Below are 20734 nucleotides of genomic sequence, written 5' to 3'. Positions count from 1 at the left end.
ACCATGTGCGTTCCCTTTTTGAGTTTATGAAATGAAAAGCCTCCCCAGAGAGTCTGTTTCAAAGTGTGAGAGACTTTCGGTTTCCCTCTGTACACGCATATTTTTTTTATTTTTTTTTGGCACACTGAAATGTCTTTAAGTACGTTTGCATATGCAGACGATCTGTAGCCATTTACTGGCACTGCTGTATTTGTCTCAGCATACAAAGACAAGTGGGGAATCGATTTATTGAACAGTCTCTGCTGCACGAGGTGGTGACAATTACGTGAGTATAGTTGGTATAGTTTCTGGTTTAGCTGAGTTGGTACCACGTCGAGCGCCGTTCCCGCATATTTCAACCATTCATGACATTCTAAAATATTAATTTTATGAGAGTTGGCACAGCGTGGACTCGGTCTCCTCATCAGTCTAAAAGAAAAAAGCCTGAATTGTGCCATGTTTTTCCTCCTCACTGTAGTGTTCTTGTGTTCCGTGTCCTAGGTACAAGCCTATGAGTGGGAACTCATGCACTTGGGAAGTCTATTTAAAGCTCCCATTGAGTGGTCCTTTTGCACATATATGTTAGTTATGGAGGTCTACTTACATACATTAACTCGTTTTTATGGTCAAAAACCTCCTAGTTGCTGCAAACGAGCCAATCAAAATCTCTCCTCACTGAAGCTCTGGTCAGCCGCGCTGTTTCTGCGAAATCTCACCCCCAGAAGACAGAACTGTGTTGTGATTGGCCAGGTACCTGGAAGTGACGTAATTAGCATGTCAGCTCTCAGAAGCGCAGCTCCGGCTGCACAAAATATTTTTTAGGTGTCCGTCACTCCGTCAAGGGACAAGAGCTGCGATTGGTCCTCAGGATGGGCCGAGTGAAGCTGCTCTGTGCCGGCTCACAGTGCGCACCGAGCGTCCACAGAGGCGGAGCTGATCACCGCCGACAACGTCGCTGCCAAACTATAAATACGTCATATCTTAACACACACAGCACATGTTTAGACTCTAAATGGCCAATTTCTCGCCTCAAATGATCTTAAAACTGCGTTCCGCGACACAGAAAAGTGAGAAACGGCCACTGTTTCGACAACAACAGTCATTCTCTCTCGGACGCCATTGCTCACTGTAGCCAAAAGCACGACAACCTTGCGCAGCGACCCCTACTGATCGGCCGGGAAATTGCAGCGCGTATCCGTCACCATGACGCAGAAGTATGAAGGCTCGAGGGGTCTCCGTGGTTACGCAGTCGGAGAAGTATAATGTGACCTTTATCAGCAAACACTGACATTTTTTACATGCGTTTTAAAAGTCTAATAGCACTAACACGTAATGTCACGTACCGAATAAACTGATTGAGGTTGTGCTTTTTTCCCCCCCTGACCCACCCTTGCACTTCAAATCACGAGACAACCGCTTGAGAGCAAAGACATTGCAGTTATCACTTCAACTTTAGCTCGTGCCCACGCATCTTAATGCATCATTTTAGCCGTGCCTCTGATTATTGCATCAGACAGCTGGCCCTCAGACAGATATATGGCCCGACGCTGAGTGCGAACGTTTCTGCATAAAAGGAGCGCATATGAAGGAGGTGCATCCACCAATCCCAAAACTCTGGCTCCGCTGGAGGCAGCGGTGACGCCGCATGCAGCCTGAGCCAAGCTGTCACAAACTTATCATGCAGCACAGCTGAAAGGAGCAGCTCCAGCCCAGCGCTGGGTTCCAGGGGCCAAAAACACATTATCTAGAGTGATTTTTGCTAAAATTGAAGGGAAGGAAAAATGCTACTGTAGGGGGGGGGGGAAAAAGGATGTCACAGCAGCAATTGTCGCACCACTAACTCAAACATCCCGCTGTTCTCTGGGAATGTCAAATTTGTCATAAAATAATTGCAACGCACTGTTTTAATTATGATGGAGCAGAATCAAACAAGAAGCTAAAAAAGACTGCTGCTGTTAACGACTGGGGGGCAGATGTACATACACATATTTTTATTGAGCGTACTATACCTGCAGCTAGTTGTGTAATCAACGTATACATCACCACCATCTATTTGCACTTTCTGGCCACTGGTATTAAAGTACATTTGACTAGACCATCATTTTAGTCATCAGTGAATCAGCTCTTTAGTGAACAGAAAATCCTTGTCATGAAAATCCTCTCGGCACGCTGTGCCGCTGCGAAAGATTGTCTCCACAAGTTTCCCGCACGAAATCAACTGTGCTAAATTGCACATGCTTTCCAGCGGTAAAACACTGTCACCACTAAACTGACGTCTGATTTTACCCGCAGTTTTAATACATGTACGAGAAAAACATCTGTTTTTTTTTTACTCTTCACAGTCTATTTTACTTTAAAGTAGACATATTATTATACCCTATTTCTACAAGTGAACCTAGTTCCCTGGTGTCCTAATGAACATGTCTGTGACATTCTTTGGTCAAAATACCATAAGGATGAAGCACCACAGCAGTTCAATCACCCTGAACAAAACAGCCGTGTTCAGAACGCTCACTTTTTGAGTGTCTGTCTTTTTAAATGCAAATGAGACACAGGAAACTGCGTCAGTGTTGCTGATGCTAACGGCGGCTAACAGCAGTTAGCATTCGGAAAAGCCATCATTTGCCGACACTAGCTGGCACATTGCCTTCATATATAAAATGTAATTCCAATTCCAATCTTAACCCTCAAACCTAACCCTCAAGCTCAACCCTTAATCTTAACTCAAAACCCAACCCAACCCATAGCAAACGATCGCTTGTCCGCACCGGCCGGCTATTGACAAACAATCGTAAAATTAAAATAAATGTTACGCAACAATGACGTCAGTAATCCATAATATGGGCCTAAACTAAGATAATACAATGGTTTTCATCATTTTTATATCTCTATTAACAAAGAAAATACTTAATTTGTAGCGTACTCATTTCGCTGCTTTCGGCGCCATCTTTGTTATGTTAAAACACGCAATGCATTCTGGGTAGCCCATGCTCCCAAGGGTGGTCTCTGAAAATCTCAATATTGAGGGCGATACAGCCCTTAAACTCGCCCCTCAACTTAATTTTTCTGAGAATCGAGACAGCACTTGCACAAGAGGGAGCGCGCATTTTTGAGACTGAGGGTTAAGCAAGGAATTGGAATTCACCCGTAAATCCTCTGAGGCTGGAAGTTTGTGTAGAACTCTGTGCTGCACTATGCAGCCAAGAATAGGACACTTTGCAGACTTCCGCTCTTCCGCATACGATTGCCCTCGCCTGCACTCTCGCGTTTTTTAGGAGCTCAATTCCAGGAATGTGTCATTGTGACGTAGCAATGAGTGCGGAAGTCAACATCTTGGTTTTATCACCTGTACTAAGACTGAGGAGGACCACAAAAACATGACTGAGTCATCTTTTTTCACACTTCAGAGTCCCAAATATAAGTATTAAAAGGTTGATTTTGCATAATATGTCCCCTTTAAAACGTTTTAATCGCTTCTTTTCCAACTGCATTTGTACAAAAAGAAAAAGCACAGTTTGTATTTTGAACCTTTGAGGTACAAAACCTATGTTTTCAGGCACACGCTGTAAGAGAAAATAGTCTGAAATGTTGACATCTGCCCCCCAAAGACTTTCATTTGGATTTCCCAGTCTCATTTCACTGAGCATTCAAGTTTCCCCATTCCTTGGACATTTTTTTCCCTCTTTCAGTGATGTGTATTTTGTACGAGTATTCTTCCGGGGGTTAGCGAGGTTGATGGGAGACCTGAGAGTGTCAGAACTGAACTGATAACACAAACTTCACCCTGCACAGTGCTGTCCACAAAAGAAGGATTTTCTCCAGCATCAGTGCTTGAACAACCTCAGTTCTGGTAGAGTGATATCCTAAGGCAGGTATGACGACACATATCATCATCATCCAGGGAACAAGCCTGGGCCTGGGCTTTCTATACTTTTGGGAATTTGCCTTAGCTTTATTAACCTTGGCTCCAAGCACTTACTTGAGCAGCACATTAAAACAGAGGGAAGAGGTTATTAAAACAGGGTTTCCCCTCTGTTTTCCTAAGAGAAAATTAGCACTTGATGCTTCTTTACTCGAAGCCAAATGCTATATTTTACACAATACTCACGAAAATGAAAAAAATCAAAAATAAACTTCTCTTTGAAATAAATATCTTTCTTTAACACATTTAGGACTTGTCTTTTCTGTTCCAGCTCACACGTCGAAGATAGCAGAGGAGGCTTTCCTGACACTTTAATTTGACACTGACATTAATCTGCAGCGAGGAGTAAAAGAAGGCGGCTTCGAATGAAAAGATGCATAAAATAAGAGCCCGAGCTGAGAGTACTCCAACGAAACAAAAGCCAAGAAAAATCAAGGCTGAACCGCACTGACTGAAAACTAATGAATGTACTCTCTGAACCCAGAAAGTGAAGCAAATGGGAAAGTGTTTGAAAATGTACTGCGGTGATGGGTCATCGGGGGGGGCGACGTTAACGGTTGCAAAATGACGGTTTTATATGCAAGTCTGTGAGAAAAGGAGCCTAATCTTGTGTTTAATCCTGAGGAAATTAGTTTCAGGGTTTCTTTGATTTACAAAGGCATCCATTTGGTGCAAAACACACAGCATGGCATGTATTTAGGTTCCAGTGGTGCTCACCAGACACCTTAAAGTTACCATAGAGTGGTCCTGTCGCACATATATGTGAGTTATGGAGGTCTACTTACATACATTAACTTGTTTTTATGGTCAAAAACCTCCTAGTTGCTGCAAACGAGCAGATCAAAATCTCTCCTCACTGAAGCTCCCGTCAGCCGCGCTGTTTCAGACTGAAATATCACCCCCAGAAGACAAAACTGTGTTGTGATTGGCCAGCCAATGAGCGCTTTCCCAAATGCCTTGTGATTGGCCAGGTACCTGGAAGTGACGTAATTAGCACGTCAGCTCTCAGAAGCGCAGCTCCCCCCTCTGGAACGGTGGATACACTGCTACTCATTATCAAAACATTGTTTTAACAAAGCTTTGTCACGACTCCCCGCCGCAGTCCCTTTTACGACCTTTGACCCGGAGTCAAATCCAGAGTCAGAAGACACTGTCGCTCGTGAAACACCTCCACAACGGACGTTCTTCTTCTGCGGTTCAATTTACGCAACCGGATGTGCCCGGACTAGTGCCCGGAGCAGGACGATCAGGATACGAGATCCTTACACGACGATTCCAGGCTTTTTCAGACCACTTGCACTAGCGTTCTCAGCAGTGGCTGAACTGTTTGTTTGGAAAATTTAGGGCTTCATAAACGAGTTAAAACAGCCTTAATTGGAACTTCCGGTCTATGGGAGCTTCAATATAGTCAATGGGTGACATCACAGCGTGCTGCCACTTGTGGGCGAATCTCCACTTCAGTGGTGAACAACATAACTTCATGAATTACCCTGGCTCAGAGCCGTCACAGATGAGCAGCGGGCCGTTACACTGATACTCGCCGCTCTCCTCAGACGCACAGCTCGTGGTGGAAATGTGCAGAGACACCTCATTGTGTCGGGCAATAAACATCGCCAAGTGTAACTGCAATGCAGACGGGAAAGAGCATTATAACTCAGAGTTAGCAACTGAAGATATCAGCGGGAACCAGCGAGCCGTGCAAATCACTCTGCATCTAAAACGATTAGCCTAAATCCTCTTTGTAATTCAGTTTTTCACCCCGCTCGAAGCAGCTGTTAACCACGAATAGCTCTGTAATCAACTCCAAAATGTTTTATCACAAACAAAAAGAATTTCCATAACAATAAAACCTTACTTCCTGATAGTTTTATCTCCTGCCGCACAGACGGACTGTGACACTATAAAAACACAACAAACTGGACCTGCTTTGTGATTAGCTGCACATTTCATGCACATGACGGTGATTCACGTCGAAGGAAAGTCTCCGGGATGGAGGAATGTTGTGCAACCCGCAAGAAAAGCGTGGAGGAAAAACGATTTCATTAATAACAGGATAGAAAACACCGAGTGAAACTTGCAAAGTCATCACTTGCTGTGTGATGAAGGGTATTATAGGATACACAAAGTCTATTCCAGCCTCATAACGGCATGTCAGCGCATGTTTTTTTTTTTTTTTTCTCTCGCTTACTTTAGCCGTGCTCCGGCACGCTACGGGAAGAAAGATAATCCCACCTAACCTGAGATTAGACAGGAGATGGAGAGGGGGGGGGGGGACAAGAGAAACGGACTGGAGCATGCACTCGGCGTGACGAGCGATAACGCGCGGATAACACGGTCGGCTGTAACATGATTTACACAGCAGATGCTAGTGCGGGACGAAACGGTTGGGAGGATTTACGAGGCTGGGGGGGGGTAAACTCACGGAGACCTGAACTTATCTTGCTACAGGAAGTAGAAAATAACAAACAAAACATGGCTGGTGAGAGAGAGATGGGGGGGGGGGGGGGGGCTGGTGGACGGGCAGAACAAAGAAAGAGGGGAAACATTCCTCTCCGTGTATAAGAGGATGATCCAGGCAGGAATTTGATCCGTGTTGTACAGTGCGGACCCATTCTCAAACAGGAACTGAGCTATTGTACTCAGTGCACTAAAATACAATGTGTGTGTGTCCAAAAATGAGTAAAAATCACAATTTATAGGTGAAGTTGCAGCATTTCGCAGCTGAATAGACTTTAGTTCAAGTCAAAAGATGTTTATTTTAAGGCTCAAGGTAAAAAACAATTGATTCTACGCTTACAACATTTTAGTATGATTATTTCATTTTTCACTTTCTGACACATAATTTCACCTACATTTTACATACTGGACCTTTAGAAGATAGAAATAGTAAAATGCAATGTTATATATATATTGTTGCTTTTATTGGCTAAAACGCCTTTATAGACATCATATAATTTGTATTCATATTTAAGGTGACAGGTTGTTTCCTTTTGGTCTCTTTCTTATAACACAGAGTGAGGAAAAAGGAAATATTCAATAGGCCAAATACTGATAAGCCAATATGTCTTTAATATTTTTTCTAGGGAAGGGAATCAGTATCGGTCAAAATCAGTGGATCGAATATCGGACAGATGAAAATGTAAAATGTAAATGTTACAATCCAAAAATCAATGTTTCACTATGACTGTTAAAGTGTTAATTTCTTCTTTTTTGGGAAGAACAATATGTATGACACAGTTGTAGAATGACATCTTTGAAGCACAAATGTGTGGCTTCATAATTGGTCTAAAATGACTGTATCAGGTAGATCAGGGGTGTCAAACTCATTTTAGTTCCCGGGACACATGCTGTACATCGCAATTTGATCACAACTGGGCCAGACCAGTAAAATGACAGCATAATAATCTGTAAGAACTCCAAATGTTCCCTTTGTTTCACATTTAATTTAATAATTACTTTTTTACAAAACATTATTAACAACGAAAATTAAGTGCAATCTCAACAATGCTATGGCTGAGTTTACCATTTACACACGTGCGTTACAATTTACAGATCCCAGTTGTTGTACTAAGAATAAAATATTCAGCCAACTGAAAAATATAGGGTGTCACAAATTCATCCTGCGGGCCAGATTGGACCCTCTGGTGGGCCAGTTCTCCACCCCTGCGGTAGATACTCAATACTCAATGCACGGGTATCACAAGTTAAATGGTTAATGCGTCGTTATGAAATGAAAACTCAATTATCTCTTGGCGCCTTCTTATTGAAAGAAGAAGAAGTAGAAGAAGAAAAAACGAGGAGGTAGCGAGCGGCTGGAATGAAAAACAAAGACCGCAGCAGTGTGTGTCTGTCAGTCCTATCATCCCCGACGCTGAGTGACTGGCCGGAGGCAGACGGAGATTCTGCTCCACAAACAAGTGCCTGGGAATGCAGAGACGTGTGTGTGTGTGTGTGCGAGTATGTGCGTGTGTGTGTGTGTGTGTGTGTGTGTGTGCTCAGGTAAGCTCACCTGAATGCCCCTGAATCCCCAGGAGACAAGGGGAGGGCTGGAGTCTGCTGAAGCACAGCAATTAACTGTCTTAGAATGAATGACAGCCCCCCCCCCCCTACACACACACACACACACACCCACCCACACACACACACACACACACACACGGTTCCACCAATTTACTTCTAAACAAGACACTTTCTAAGTAATTACAGAGGTTTCTGGCCCCGCACACACACACACACACACACACACACACACACACACCCCCGTCTTCACGATGTTGCCGTCCAGGTGCGATGTTTCTCCAACACAAATGAATAAGTGTGATTTCACTCCCGTGTGATTATTCATTCAAAGCCCTGACAAGCTTGACAAATAGCGAGCGCACACGCGCGCGGGGAGCTGAGAAAACAAGCGCTGTCATCTCGTTTTTTTTTTTTGGCAAACAATTTGTGACTGCGAGCGGTGGCAGTGTTTTTTTTTTCGTTTTTTTCGGGAAATAAATAAACAAAGCGACAGACAATGATGAGAAAAATGGCACACGAGGCTCCACAAATTACCCCCGTGATTATACAGTTATTGTCGCTTTAAAACAATGGGCAGCATCGTTTTTTTTTCGAACTGAGTTCCGTATTAATCTGTTTCACCAATAACGGAGTCAAACGTGGCTGCAAATCCCGTCATTGTGCGACGCGCTAATTAAAACCGATAAGCACTTTTTGAGACGCAGCCTAATTGCCATATTGCTATTTGCGGCGGAAAGTCCAATCTGTTTCTTTACGTAATAAAAGTTAAGAGAGTGAAACAACTTGTCTACAAGAACATAATATGCGTGATGCATTATTTATCGAGACACTTTTAGCAGTTCTTGATAAAGCACGGGTCACTTTTTGTCAGCCAATATTTACATATGCTTATAAAGGTGCCAAACAATGAGCCAAAGTGGGTCAGGTCCAACAAAGACATAAATCTGGGCCCTGGGAACACCGTTAACAGCTCGAATGACACTTCGAGTATAGCAAACGCATCGCTGCCAAGGAAAGAACTCAGGCCTCGTAGCTTAATGTAAGAGCCCGAGCCCGAGCTTTGTACTAAGACAATCCATCCACCTGGGAAACGGATCAACGGCTAAAACAACGCTGTCAAGCTGCGATGAGTACTCGAAACGGCGTGTAATGAACGGCTCCGCGGCGTCCATCGATTTCACCTTTGGGAAGCAAACACGTGGCGATTAAACCGGTGTAATGAGAGCAGGTGGTGAGACGGCGCAGTTTCGCAGCCGGCAGAATCCCAATAACTGCCAATTGTGTGATGAGTGAAATATATAAACGTGCGACAGCAGTCGATTCAACAGAAACATGGAAAAAAAATGGCGTGATATGAATGTTTGTAAATTCCAGTGTCTGCCATACTACTTTTTCCAGTCAAGATAATCAGGCTTATTTTGATTATATGGCGGTAGAATTGTCAAAAAAAAGTTAAATGAGTGAGTTCTTCTGCCCCTTTTTCCAATTATTCAAGGTTCTACCGTAAAATAACAAATAGACGGGTGCAAACTTCTACTTGTCTGCTTTCCGGTATCTATTCATCCATCTTCTACCACTTTATCCTCCACTTGAGGGTCATGGCGGAGGCAATCCCAGCTGACATAGGGGGTGATATAGGTGGGGTACACTCTAGTCAGATCGCCAGTTCATAGTTTTTGACTTTTGTAGATATCACAAATAGTGCTGTGCAATCGGTTAAAGGGACACTGTGTTGTGTTTATATGTTTTTAGGACCCGAAATGCACTTTTTTATACATATTATTTGCTCCTGGATTGTCTAGTTGCTGTATAATAGTTTTTGTTTCATTTTCGTAGTGTTTCAAAAAGTCATGTAAAATAACATGGTCGCGGGCCGCTGTTGCATAGCCACTGTTAGCAGCGAGACGCCTTGACGCGAGAGAACAAATCAAGCGTCTCTTTACTTGTAGCGGAAGTCCCGCCTCCTCTCTCTCCGCTTCGTCTGCTACGGCCGTGGTAGCTCGCCCTCTCCCTCGCCTCACAAATCTCATTTGCTGACACGGAGAAAGACGACGAGGACGACATTTGACCGGCTGAGGATACCGTAGCGCTCAGGGATGGGAGGGGGTGAGCAGAGGAGCAGTTGTTGTTGTAAATTTCAGCCTCTCCTCTAGATGGCACTATAAACTACTTACTTCAGCTTTAACGCGTGTTAATGCGTGACGCGTTTCCATGGCGACTAACCAGAAAATAGACGCGCGTGACGTTATGTTTACGTGCCGCGTCACCGGAGTCCAGGCACCGTTTACCAGTTAGCTCAGTTAGCTGCGTTAGCTCCTTTTAGCACCTTTACCGCGCCTACAGTCGAACTGGAGCGGTTCGTTTATCAAAGAGCAGCGCTACAAATAAGCAGCATACCTGTGTACTGCGTATGTGTGCCTCTGTTTTTAAAGTTTAGCGTTACTTTAGAGACTCATTTTAACAATCGGGAGTCACGTAAACGTGACGTCACGCGGCGTCTTTTTCAGGTCAGTCGTCATGGAAACGCCGTTGACGTGTTAACGTTCGACAGCGCTAATCAAAAACGGTCTATGAGTTACTGTAAGGAAAAGTAGGCATGCCAAAACCTGTCGGCTATACGACACGATGGTAACACAAGGGGTTAAAGGAGCATTATATAATATCTATGTGTTGTTATTGAGCCTCTTGTTGCATTCGAGTACCTACGGGAAAAACCACTGGAGCCCACAGCCCCACGTTCAGATGGCCCCTCGTCATATTCACGCTCTGTCCTGGAAGCTCGGAGTTCACGATGTGCTCGAACGCCGGCGCTAAACACGGCGGGTAACGAGTCACAGAGAGTCGTTCAGAGCATCAATCTGAAGGCAAACGTTCTCAGTGAGCTCTCCTCCTGGACTCGTGTTTGTATGATCTATTTTTACCCGTGTGCTTGTGGTAACAATAGCACTTGTTTTTGTCTGATATGCTAGTGCTCAGTTTTTGCTTTTACACGTTTAATACATCGTTGAACATAAAAATGTCTCTCGGTAGAGATGATGAGCCAATCTGATCGCAGCAAAAAATCGCTGGAATCGGATAAGGAAGCAAAATAAACTGTTATATAATCCCTAAAACCCTAAAATATGATGTTACTTCTTCAAAGATAGAGTGGTATTCTTTTTAAATGGCTGGTTATAGCCGGTTGCATCGGCACAGATGTCTTATTAACAGCTGTTACAGTTGTTCAAAGGCGGTAAAGGACAGCCTGAGTCCTTTACCGCCTTTGCAAAAATCTCATTGCGATTGGAGATCGTGTACATCTGCATCCATGACTTTATTAATATACACGTGTAAATCAGCAGGTGATAGCTGTGCCGAGCTGTGTGCACGCACGCTCGCAGCTCGGCACAGCTGCTCGCATCGAACCTCGCTAAGCAGCTGCGACATGAAAAGCAAACTTTTCACCCTGAAAAACGCCGGGTGCAGTTGGTAAATTTGCCAATGAACTTGAAGCGAGAAGGAGAATGTTTTCCACGGCCCGAAACATGACAGAGTACAGCTGTGCGCCGGGGTGCACGCTATACGCAACACAACCAGCTCAAAGAGCTGCAGGCTCCGTCTGGGGATTCATGGCAGCCACCAGCACAGCTTAAATGTTATTAAAAAATGTTCACCGTCTGCCATCGCGAGCTGAAGTGTGAGGTGTGTGTCGACTTCTCGCGGCTGGGTCATCCAATAAAACCCCTCATCGAGCAATTTAGGTGCAACTATGAAGCACAATCCAATTTCAAAGAATGACATTTTGCAGACAAGTAATGTGTCTGCCTGCAAAGGTTTGTGTTTTTTTTTTGTTTTTTTTTTACGACCACAGAGTTGTTGTTATTGAGGGCAGAGAGTTGTCGCCCGAGTCTGAAAGTAATGCACATCGTTGCAGGAAGTGCTAGAAAATGGTTTTAATTAGCAGACTTGGAGGATAAGTGACTATTTTGGGAGTGAAGGATCAAGGAAGCAAGAGAGCGACAAAATAACCCAATTGAGACAGGAACAAAGGGACCGACTGAACGTCGTTCAAGAACAAAGGAGTCTGACAGCAGCTCAGGTGAAGAACTGTCACTCAGAATCATCTTCTAAGAAGTTGTCAGCAACACTTTATAATAAGTGCACACTATTAGCATCAGTTTAAGGTCCCGTATTATGCAAAATCAACTTTTTAATCATTTTAACCAGTCGCCAATGTGTGAAAAAAGATGACTCAGTCGTGTTTTTGTGGTCCTCCTCAGTCTAAGTACAGGAGATAAAACACGCGATGTTGACTTCTGCACTCATTGCTACTTCACAAGATACTTAATCAGGGTCTCTGCAGGTTTCAACAAGTCAAATTTAAGACTTTTTAAGACTTTTTTTAGGACCATAATGAATACAATTTAAGACCCATTTCAAATACATACTGGCAAAAAAGTACAAAAGACATGAAGGAAAATTGGAGCCACAAATGAATGTTGAACTTGCACTTATCCATCTTATGGAAATTCTGCGTTTCCGTTAAGTTAGGCAGTTTTAAAATAAATAAAAATAACGTTAAAAGATTTTTAAAACCTTTCAAAATTGTATTTAAGACCTTTTAGGAGATTCTAGGGAGAATTTAAGACATTTTAAGGCCTTAAATTCAAATTATTGGAAGTCTGGGAAAAGTTCTATTTTTGGCTCCGCAGTGCAGCACAGAGTTCTACACAAACTTCCAGCCTCAGAGGATTTGTCTGTCCAGTGGATACATGTTATACAGTAAATGACGGCAATGTGCCTGCAAATGATCACTTTTCCGAATGATAACTACTGTTAGCTCCCAGTAGCCTCTGTGACTAGATACTACAAAACCGAGCGTTCTGAACAGGGCTGTTCTGGCACAGTGATTGAACTGCTGTGGTGCTTCATCATTATTGTATTTTGACCAAAGTATGTCACAGACATGTTCATTAGGACACCAGGGAACTAGGTTAACTTGGATAAATAGGGTACGATATGGGCCCTTTAAGCAGTACTACATATTGAATTCATCATTTATAGCACATGAATGCTCATTAGTGTGTCGCATATAAACACAGTTACACATGTTTTACTCATGTGTAACGGCTGAAGAACAGCGTCCAAATAGCTGCTGCAACTCAAGCAGCCAATCAGCATCCACCTCCAAACAAACCAGCTCTTTGATCGACGTACAACAGGCTGCTCTCTCACCTCCAACAGCCGTTGAGTACGCGCCAACACTTCAACTAACGCTAATAGTGTGTACTTATTATTAAAGTGTGACCCAAGTTGTCCTGTGTACTTTACCGTGTCTCATTAGCACCCGCATGCCGGAAAAAACGCGATGTTTACCTATTATTCGCCACAAATGAGTCCCAAGTGCAGAAATGAGGATACACACACACAGAGGGCCCTCGAGGTGCTCGTGGGAAAACGAGGACCTCGAACAGAAAGATCTTTTGTGCTCGCTCGTCACCGCTGAAGGGTAACGGAGAGGGCGCACCGTCAGGCACGCTGCTTCTGCTAATCAACAACACGGCGGCGAACACTGCATTCACTCTGATTACATATCTGCGGCTGAAAGACAGGGCTTTGCTAACTGTTCTCCTAATTGTCACTTTGTGTACCACGATGCCTCTGAGCTACCTACAGTATACAGCACCACAGTAAGACAAATATGAACGTTCAGATAATGAGGTAAACAAGCCGGGCGAAGCTGTGACATTTGAGTCAATCTGTAAATAGTCGACTTTCTTCCATTTCTGTTCTTGTTTTCTCACGTGCTCGTGCAAATATGTGTGAATCCATGTATGAGTTCTTCTTCTTATCTGTGCACACACACCTTTTACACAGTAGTGATGCTGAATTAGATTCGACGTGACGCACAAGCACAAGCAACAGGAGCAATATGAGTTGATAAACTCTGTATTTGCAAACAAAAGGCAATAAATGAATACTCACGTATGTTAACCCTTTAAGGTACTACTCAACCATTTGGTCGACCACACTTTAAGTCACTATTGTCTCATTGAAAAATGCATCAAGCTGAACTCACTAACACGTCTCAACCGTTTGGTAGAGGCCTGTATCTGAAATACTGTAGGGTCAAAAAAGAAAATACATATATTGATTTTCATTATGGTTATCATAAGGAAATAAAATAAAATAATAAGAAATGCAAAGAAAATGTTTTTCTTTTGCCTTTTTTACTTGGTGCGTACCTTAAAGGGTTAAACTAAGTCAATAGAAAGAGCTGCACAAGCATAAATGTTTAAAAAATAAACTCACCTTTGTCCACAATGGAGAAAGAGAAGATGTCACTTGTCGCGTTGTCGCCATCCCTCAGAGCGTAGCAGATGCTCATGTCGTCAATTTCAGCTGAAAAAAAAAAAAAAAATTGATTTGCATTTGTGTAAATATCCATCACTTATTTGGCTTCAATGACATGTGGTAAAAATGAGTCAGATTATGGGTCAATATCCACATAGATGAGATTGAGGGCTGTGTGATTGAATGAAACAAGCGCCGTGTGGATGTAAAAAGCTTGGGTAACAAGGGCTGTATTTCCAAAAGGCTTTTGTATGACAGCGATCGTAAAGAATGGCTCGACACTCGCCATCCCGGTGGTGTGGTGTTAGAGGCGGGTTCTTTACAGCTCCTGGGTCGAGAAGATAGTTACGTTTACGGCCTCTTCTATCTCCAAAATTTGATGTCAAAACTTTTCCCCTTTTTTCCGAAGCGTCCACGCATAAAAATGCATGGCCGCAATTTTCCAAACGCCCAGGAGAAGGTGTCTTTATTTACCGTCTGTTTGCTCTAGTGAAACCTCTTGAAATATTGAACTCTTGGGGAAATCATCTCACAGTGACTCAGTAAATGCAAGCAGGCGATGTGCGGGTATTGACTGCACACACGGATGCTGCCGGCCTAATATTTACCACTGACCCAAGTCACCACCTCTCGTTTGTTTGATCTGTACCTTTTTTATATTATGACTAGTGTTTGCAGTGGTTTGATTTAGGCCAGGACGTCCATGCCTCCCTCCCTGCCTATGCATGTTCAGCATTATTCATCATAATCAAAAAATCACTCTACTAATGTACAAATCATTTCTAAAGTCAAACACATTAGGTATCGTTCAAACTATGCACGACCCCACTGAGAGCTGTTCAGCCTGAGGCGCTGACATACTTCATCTCGGAGAATAGACTCTCTCGAGTGAAAACAAAAACCTTTATGTCTGAAATCAGCATTCTACAGAGAGTAATACTTCAAGAAGAGAGCGAGTGAATGTAAAATAAGGACACAAATAACTCTGTGAATCGAAAGCTGTCGTCACAGGAAGTCAGAGGATTAGAAAGCGTTTAGAAAGTGGCTCCCTTACCTTGAGTGAAAGTGGTGACTGTGGCGTTCCCTTTGCCGAGGTTGATCACGTAGCCGTGCTCGGGGGCGACGGTAATCCTAAAGGTGACGGCGTTCTGAATGCTGTCTCTGTCCTCTGCTTTAAGGGTCTTACTGGTGATAACGAACCCCAGGTGACCCGTCTCCAGGACCCGCAGCGTCGGCGCGCCCTTGTTCACGACAATCTGCGGCACGCCGTTATCCACGGGGAGGACCGAGATCTTCATTATCTGGGGCTTCCTCGTCTCGAACGCCGTGTCGGGGAAGACGAAGAAGTCCGTGTGCGTGCCGTCAGTGACGGTGAAGGAGAAGCTGTCCTCTGCGCTCTCCGTGCCGTCGTGTTTGTAGCTTATCATGTTCTCGTTCAGGTCCTGCTTCGTGAAGGACGACACGGGCCTGGTGTTGTTGAAGAGCAGGCGGCCGTGAACCGGGATTTGAGTGACCGTGAACTTCAAGAGGCGGTCGGCGGTGTCCCTGTCCTCCACCGTGAGCTCGAACGGCGTGACGAGCTTGTTCTCCCCTTCGGTCACCGCCAGGCCGTGCACGGTCACCACGGGCTTTTTGTTGTCCACGTCGGTGATGGAAATGCGGAAAGTGCGGAACACCGGGTTGTACCCGTCGGTCACTTCAAACTCAAAGCTGTCCATTTTCATTTCGTCGTCAGACGTGTGAATGTAGTAGACTTTGTTGCCGGCGAGCTGCAGCTGTGTGAAGGACGAGATCGGCGTCCCGGGTGCGTCCGTGCACTCCAAGTGGCCTCTCGTCGGCGCTCGGGTGATTGTGAAAACCAGATGTTCGTCGGGGCTGTTGAGATCACTGGTGCTGAGCAGGTCTGTGGTCAGAGTGACCCGACCGCCTTCTTTAAGGGACACGCCTTTGCTGACCACGTCTGGGAAAACCATGTCAATGCCACCCACTGTCACGTAAAAATATCTGTCGATCAACGGGTTGATGCCGTCCGTCACATCAAACTTGATGAGGTCTCGGATCCCCTCTTGTCCGTTGTGGATGTAAACGATCAAACCTTGATCCAAATCGCTCTGCGTAAAGTTCGTTCCAGCCGTGATGTTTTGCAACCCAGAACGCGTTGTTTTTTGCAAATAGCCCTGACCTGGCCCGTAGCGAATGACGTACGTTAGCGCGCTGTCGTCAGAGTCCAAATCTGTAGCTTTTAAAACTGCGCCGTCTACGATTTTCACGTCGCCTATTTCGATTTCAAGTCCGTCGTTGATTGCCATTCGCGGGGTTTCGTCATCCACGGGGATGATCATGACGATCACCGTTTTCTCGACGCTGAATTTTCCATCAGTGAGCACGACATCAAAGCTGTCCTCCGTGGTTTCTGAGTCGTCGTGCTCGTACACGATGCTGGAGGCCTCGCTGATCTGATCCAAGGTGAAGTTAAAGACGGGAACGGTGCCGGTGGTGAGCTGATTGAGAATAAATCCATGCTTGGGGGGTTTGCTGATAATGAATGTGAGCTGATCGGCGGGGTGATCCGCGTCGGCGCCGTTCAGAATGGGAGTATCAATGACTATGTTCATGCCCTCCATAACGACAAACTCTCTCATGTAAATCTCTGGCTTTTCATCATTAGAGGGGATTATGGAGATGGGGAAAAAGTGCCTCTCAGAGAAATTGATGCCATCAGAGCATCTGAATGTAAACCTGTCCTCCACTGGCTCGACTCCTTTGTGAATGCTTTGAACATAGTAAATGTGATTCTGTCTGATGTCCTTGATAGTGAAAGCACTAATGGCCGTCCCAGACCTGGATTTCTCCGAGCCGGGGGCTGGGGAGATATTCTCCACGTACCCCGACGTGGGCTGTACAATGATTGTACAAAGGAGGTCATCGTCGGGGGTGTCGACGTCGTCGGCGCTTATGTGCAGAATATGAATCACGTTCTTCTCCCCCTCGACGACGGTGAACTGTGGCCCCACAAAGATCTCCGGGGCCTGGCTGTCCAGAGGAAGAATAGTAACGTGCACTCTGACACCTGTGATCTTGTTCCCTCCCACTGTCCACTCGTCGGACATATCCGTCAACGTGAGATTGAAAAAGTCCTCTTTCGTGGTGAAGCCCACCTCCCCGCTCGTGTGCGCGTAGACCACAAAGCCGTTAATAACATCGGCCTGAGTGAACGTGCCGGAAGGGACGCCTTTCACCAGGATTTCGCCCAACGACGGCGGGTCCTCGACGATGAAGGTCAAGCGTAGGTCGTCCGTGTCCTCATCTCGTCCCTGAATTACGTTGCTGGTGATTTCTGTTGCTCCGTTTTCCAGCACGTCTATGAAGGAGCCAATCGTGCCGGCTGGGAGGCTGATAGTCGGCGTCTCATCGTCGACCGGCTTCACGTTAATCTTTACGATAATTGGGACGACGTGGATCCCGTCGCTGACGTCTATTTGTATCGAATCGGTCGTCGATTCGTCCCCGTTATGGATGTATGAAATCCTGTCGTTTATAATATCCTCTAGTTTGAAAGTGTCCCCCTTTGTCATGTCGGTGAATGTAAACTGCACGTGTCCGTGCAGCGGAGGCTGCGTCACAGTGAACACTATCTGTCGGCTGTCTGTGTCCGTGTCCGAGGTGTAAAGCTCGGCCCTTGTGATGATATGTCGGCCACGTTCCAGCAGAGTGAAGCCAGAATTGGTTATTTGAGGCGGCTTGTTATCCACGGGCTTTAAAAACACGGTGAAAACCCCCGATATGCTGTTCCCGGAGACGTCCTCCACCGCGTACTCAAACTGCAAAACGTGAGAGGTAATTCCAAGCTCCAGATCGGGCGGTTTGTAAGCTATTTTGTGGTGGTTAATTTGCGCCTGTGTGAAAGTTGTGACCTCCGTGTCCGGCCTCTCCGTTAACACCAGCGATCCCAGAATAACGGGGTTGTTCTCGTCCGTGTCGGTCGGTGGCTGGACGACTGTGTATTTCAGGTCCCGGTCCTCCGAGTCTAAATCGGTGTAATGTAGGTATTTCTTTCGGAAGTGCGTGAGCTGATATTCATGCACAGTCATATGCAGAGTCGTGCCGGGGTAGAGTTCAGGCGGGAGGTCGTCCACGGGGAGGATTTTGATAACGAACGTGCTCTCGCCTGATTGATTCGGCGGGTCGTTGTCGTCTTGGACGCTAAACACAAACTGGTCCATTACAGCGCTGCTGCTGTGGGGCCCGATGTGCTTGTAGAACAGCTTGCCGTCGGTAATATCCTCCTGCAGCCATTCGGTCACCGATTTCTCGTACATTTCGTCGTCTGTATTAAACTTCCACGTGGACGGGTCTGCGGGGGCCTCGGACTGACGCAGCAGCACCTGCCCGATCGTCGAAAAGGGAGCCTCTATCGTGAATTTAATCGTGGAATCCTCCGAGTCGATGTCTGCCGCGCTGAGCATGAGAGAGGAGACGGGCAACATTTGGTTTTTGAACAAAATCAGACCAGTGTTAGCGTTGATGATGGGCGCCTCGTCGTCGGTCGGCACGACGGTGATGGGGAACAGAAACTCCACCTCGTTCGTGCCGTCCGTCATCCTGAAAATGATGTTGTCGCTGTACGTGTCGCTGCCGTCGTGTTGATAAATGACAACTCCGGCGTCCAGGTCGGCCGGGGTGAAGAACTTCCTCCTCGACCCCAGAACAGTTAACTCTCCGTGCCTCAGCCCGTCAATGACAGCGATTTTGACTCCGTCTAGATTGTCTTCATCGCTGATTTCCAGATTCTGCGAGCTGGACAGAGGCCTGGACTGACCCTCGTAGAGTAACTGACCGGTATTTCTCGTCACCACGGGGGCCAACGTGTTCATTGGCTTCACGACGATCATGAAAGCGAAAGGGTCTGACACGGCGCCCTCCGTGTCCACGACCTCGAACTCAATCTGGAAAATCCGCTCAGTGTCTGAGTCCACAGCGGGGGGTTTATAGGCGATTTTCAAGTCTTTGAGGTCGCCCTGATAAAACGAGGTTATTGGTAAATTCCTGTCATCGGTGCTCACTATGTAGCCCTCCTCAAAGGAGAGCGGCGACGTGACGTTGAAAATCAATTCGTCAGGTTTAGACTCGGCGTCCTCCGCAGCCAGCATGTCCGTGGTTATCGCCGTCATCACAAACTGGTCCACTTCCATCATCATCATGGCCACAAAGCTGGGCTTAGGGGCCGTGTTCTCCTCTCCCTCCTTAATCCGCACCAAAATTTGGAAAAACTCCTGCTTGAGCAAATTGCCTTCCTTATCGTGCAACTCCACAAGCATGGGAATGTAATCTCGGCTCGGTGACTTCAAAGCAAAAGTGTGCTGGTAACGGATGTTCATTTTAATAAACTCATCACAGTCCACCATTGTTCCCAGGCTGCCCTCATCCACGAGTTTGCCGTACCTGGGCAACACGCTGCCACTGGAAAGAGAGGCTATTTTGCACTGTTGTGCTCTTCTATCAAAGGTGAATTCTAAAATCCTCCTATCAATGGGGTTACTTGTGCCGAGCAGCCTCTCCACAGTGAGCGGCATGTTTTTGGTCAGCACTTCCAGCTGCGTAAAAATCACTTCCACCTCCATCATGAAAGGTATGATAATGGTGTCTGACGGGGTGTCGTACCTGAGCTGTAACCTCACTCTGTCCCTCGGGGGACTCCTGGAGCCGAAGTGGGAGTACTTCACCTCGTTGGGGCCGAATTCACAGGGAAACTTTTTGGGAGACAGGTGTCCAGGCCGCTGGGACAGAGGGTCGCTGTCCAGCACCGTGATGCTGCATCGATCCCCGGGCTGAACTTGGATCACCAGGTCGTTGATGGGATCGACGAAGACGGACCTCCCGAAAGGCACGCGGATCCCGTTGTTGGCGACCAGGATCGTGTCCTCCGTGAGCTCCGATCGCAGCGCGTAAGATAATCCATAGCTGTCAAAAGCCTGCGCGTCCGCCGCATCACCTGTCAGAATCAGGGCGAGGAGAATCAGAGCTGAGGCAGAGCCGCGCAGCAGCGGCAGCGGCAGCAGAGGAGGGATAATCCAAGCCATTTGTGCGCCTCTGTGTGTGCGCAGTGTCTATGTGTGTGTGTGTGTGTGTGTGTGTGTGTGGGTTTGGGTGCGCGCAAAGTTCCACGCGTGTCCTCTCTGCGGTTCCACACACACAACGCGTGTGACTCAGTGACCCGCGGCGGTTAAAGTTGCAAGAACGCGAGCGCAGAACTGGATGGTGTTAAAAAAGCGCGCGTCCACACTGAGGTGCACCATTCTCCCTCAGCAGCTGAGCACTGATAAACCTAAACTTCATACTCCTGCCTTCTTCTTTTTTTTTTTCTTTTTTTTTTGTTGGGTGTAAAAGAGAGCGAGACGCCCTCCTCTCAGCTCATTGGCTCAGGTCTCTGCAGGAATTCCTCTGCCAGGTTCTCAATGGACGCGGAGCGTGTCATTCTGG

The 20734-nt window shown here is 46.0% G+C and overlaps 1 protein-coding gene across 1 annotated transcript in view; it reads right to left on the bottom strand.

Moving 5' to 3' along the window:
• The window catches only part of LOC310924621 (FRAS1-related extracellular matrix protein 2-like), a gene marked incomplete at its 3' end in the record, with an annotated part of 90193 nt that extends 70300 nt beyond the window's left edge, over positions 1-19893 (bottom strand). Inside the window, exons 1-2 of the mRNA XM_083886409.1 lie at positions 15309-19893; positions 14213-14302 (exon numbers count right to left, since the gene is read on the bottom strand). Coding sequence (XP_083742535.1) covers positions 14213-14302; positions 15309-19878 — 4660 coding nt within the window. The 5' untranslated portion in view covers positions 19879-19893. The remainder of the gene's footprint in view (positions 1-14212; positions 14303-15308) is intronic.
• Between the last annotated feature and the right edge of the window lie 841 nt (positions 19894-20734).

This window comes from Microchirus variegatus (genome assembly GCF_963457635.1).
Source record: "Microchirus variegatus genome assembly, chromosome: 3".
Classification (NCBI taxonomy): domain Eukaryota; kingdom Metazoa; phylum Chordata; class Actinopteri; order Pleuronectiformes; family Soleidae; genus Microchirus; species Microchirus variegatus.
Note: the sequence above shows the minus strand (reverse complement) of the source record. Positions and strands in the feature narration are given on the sequence as shown.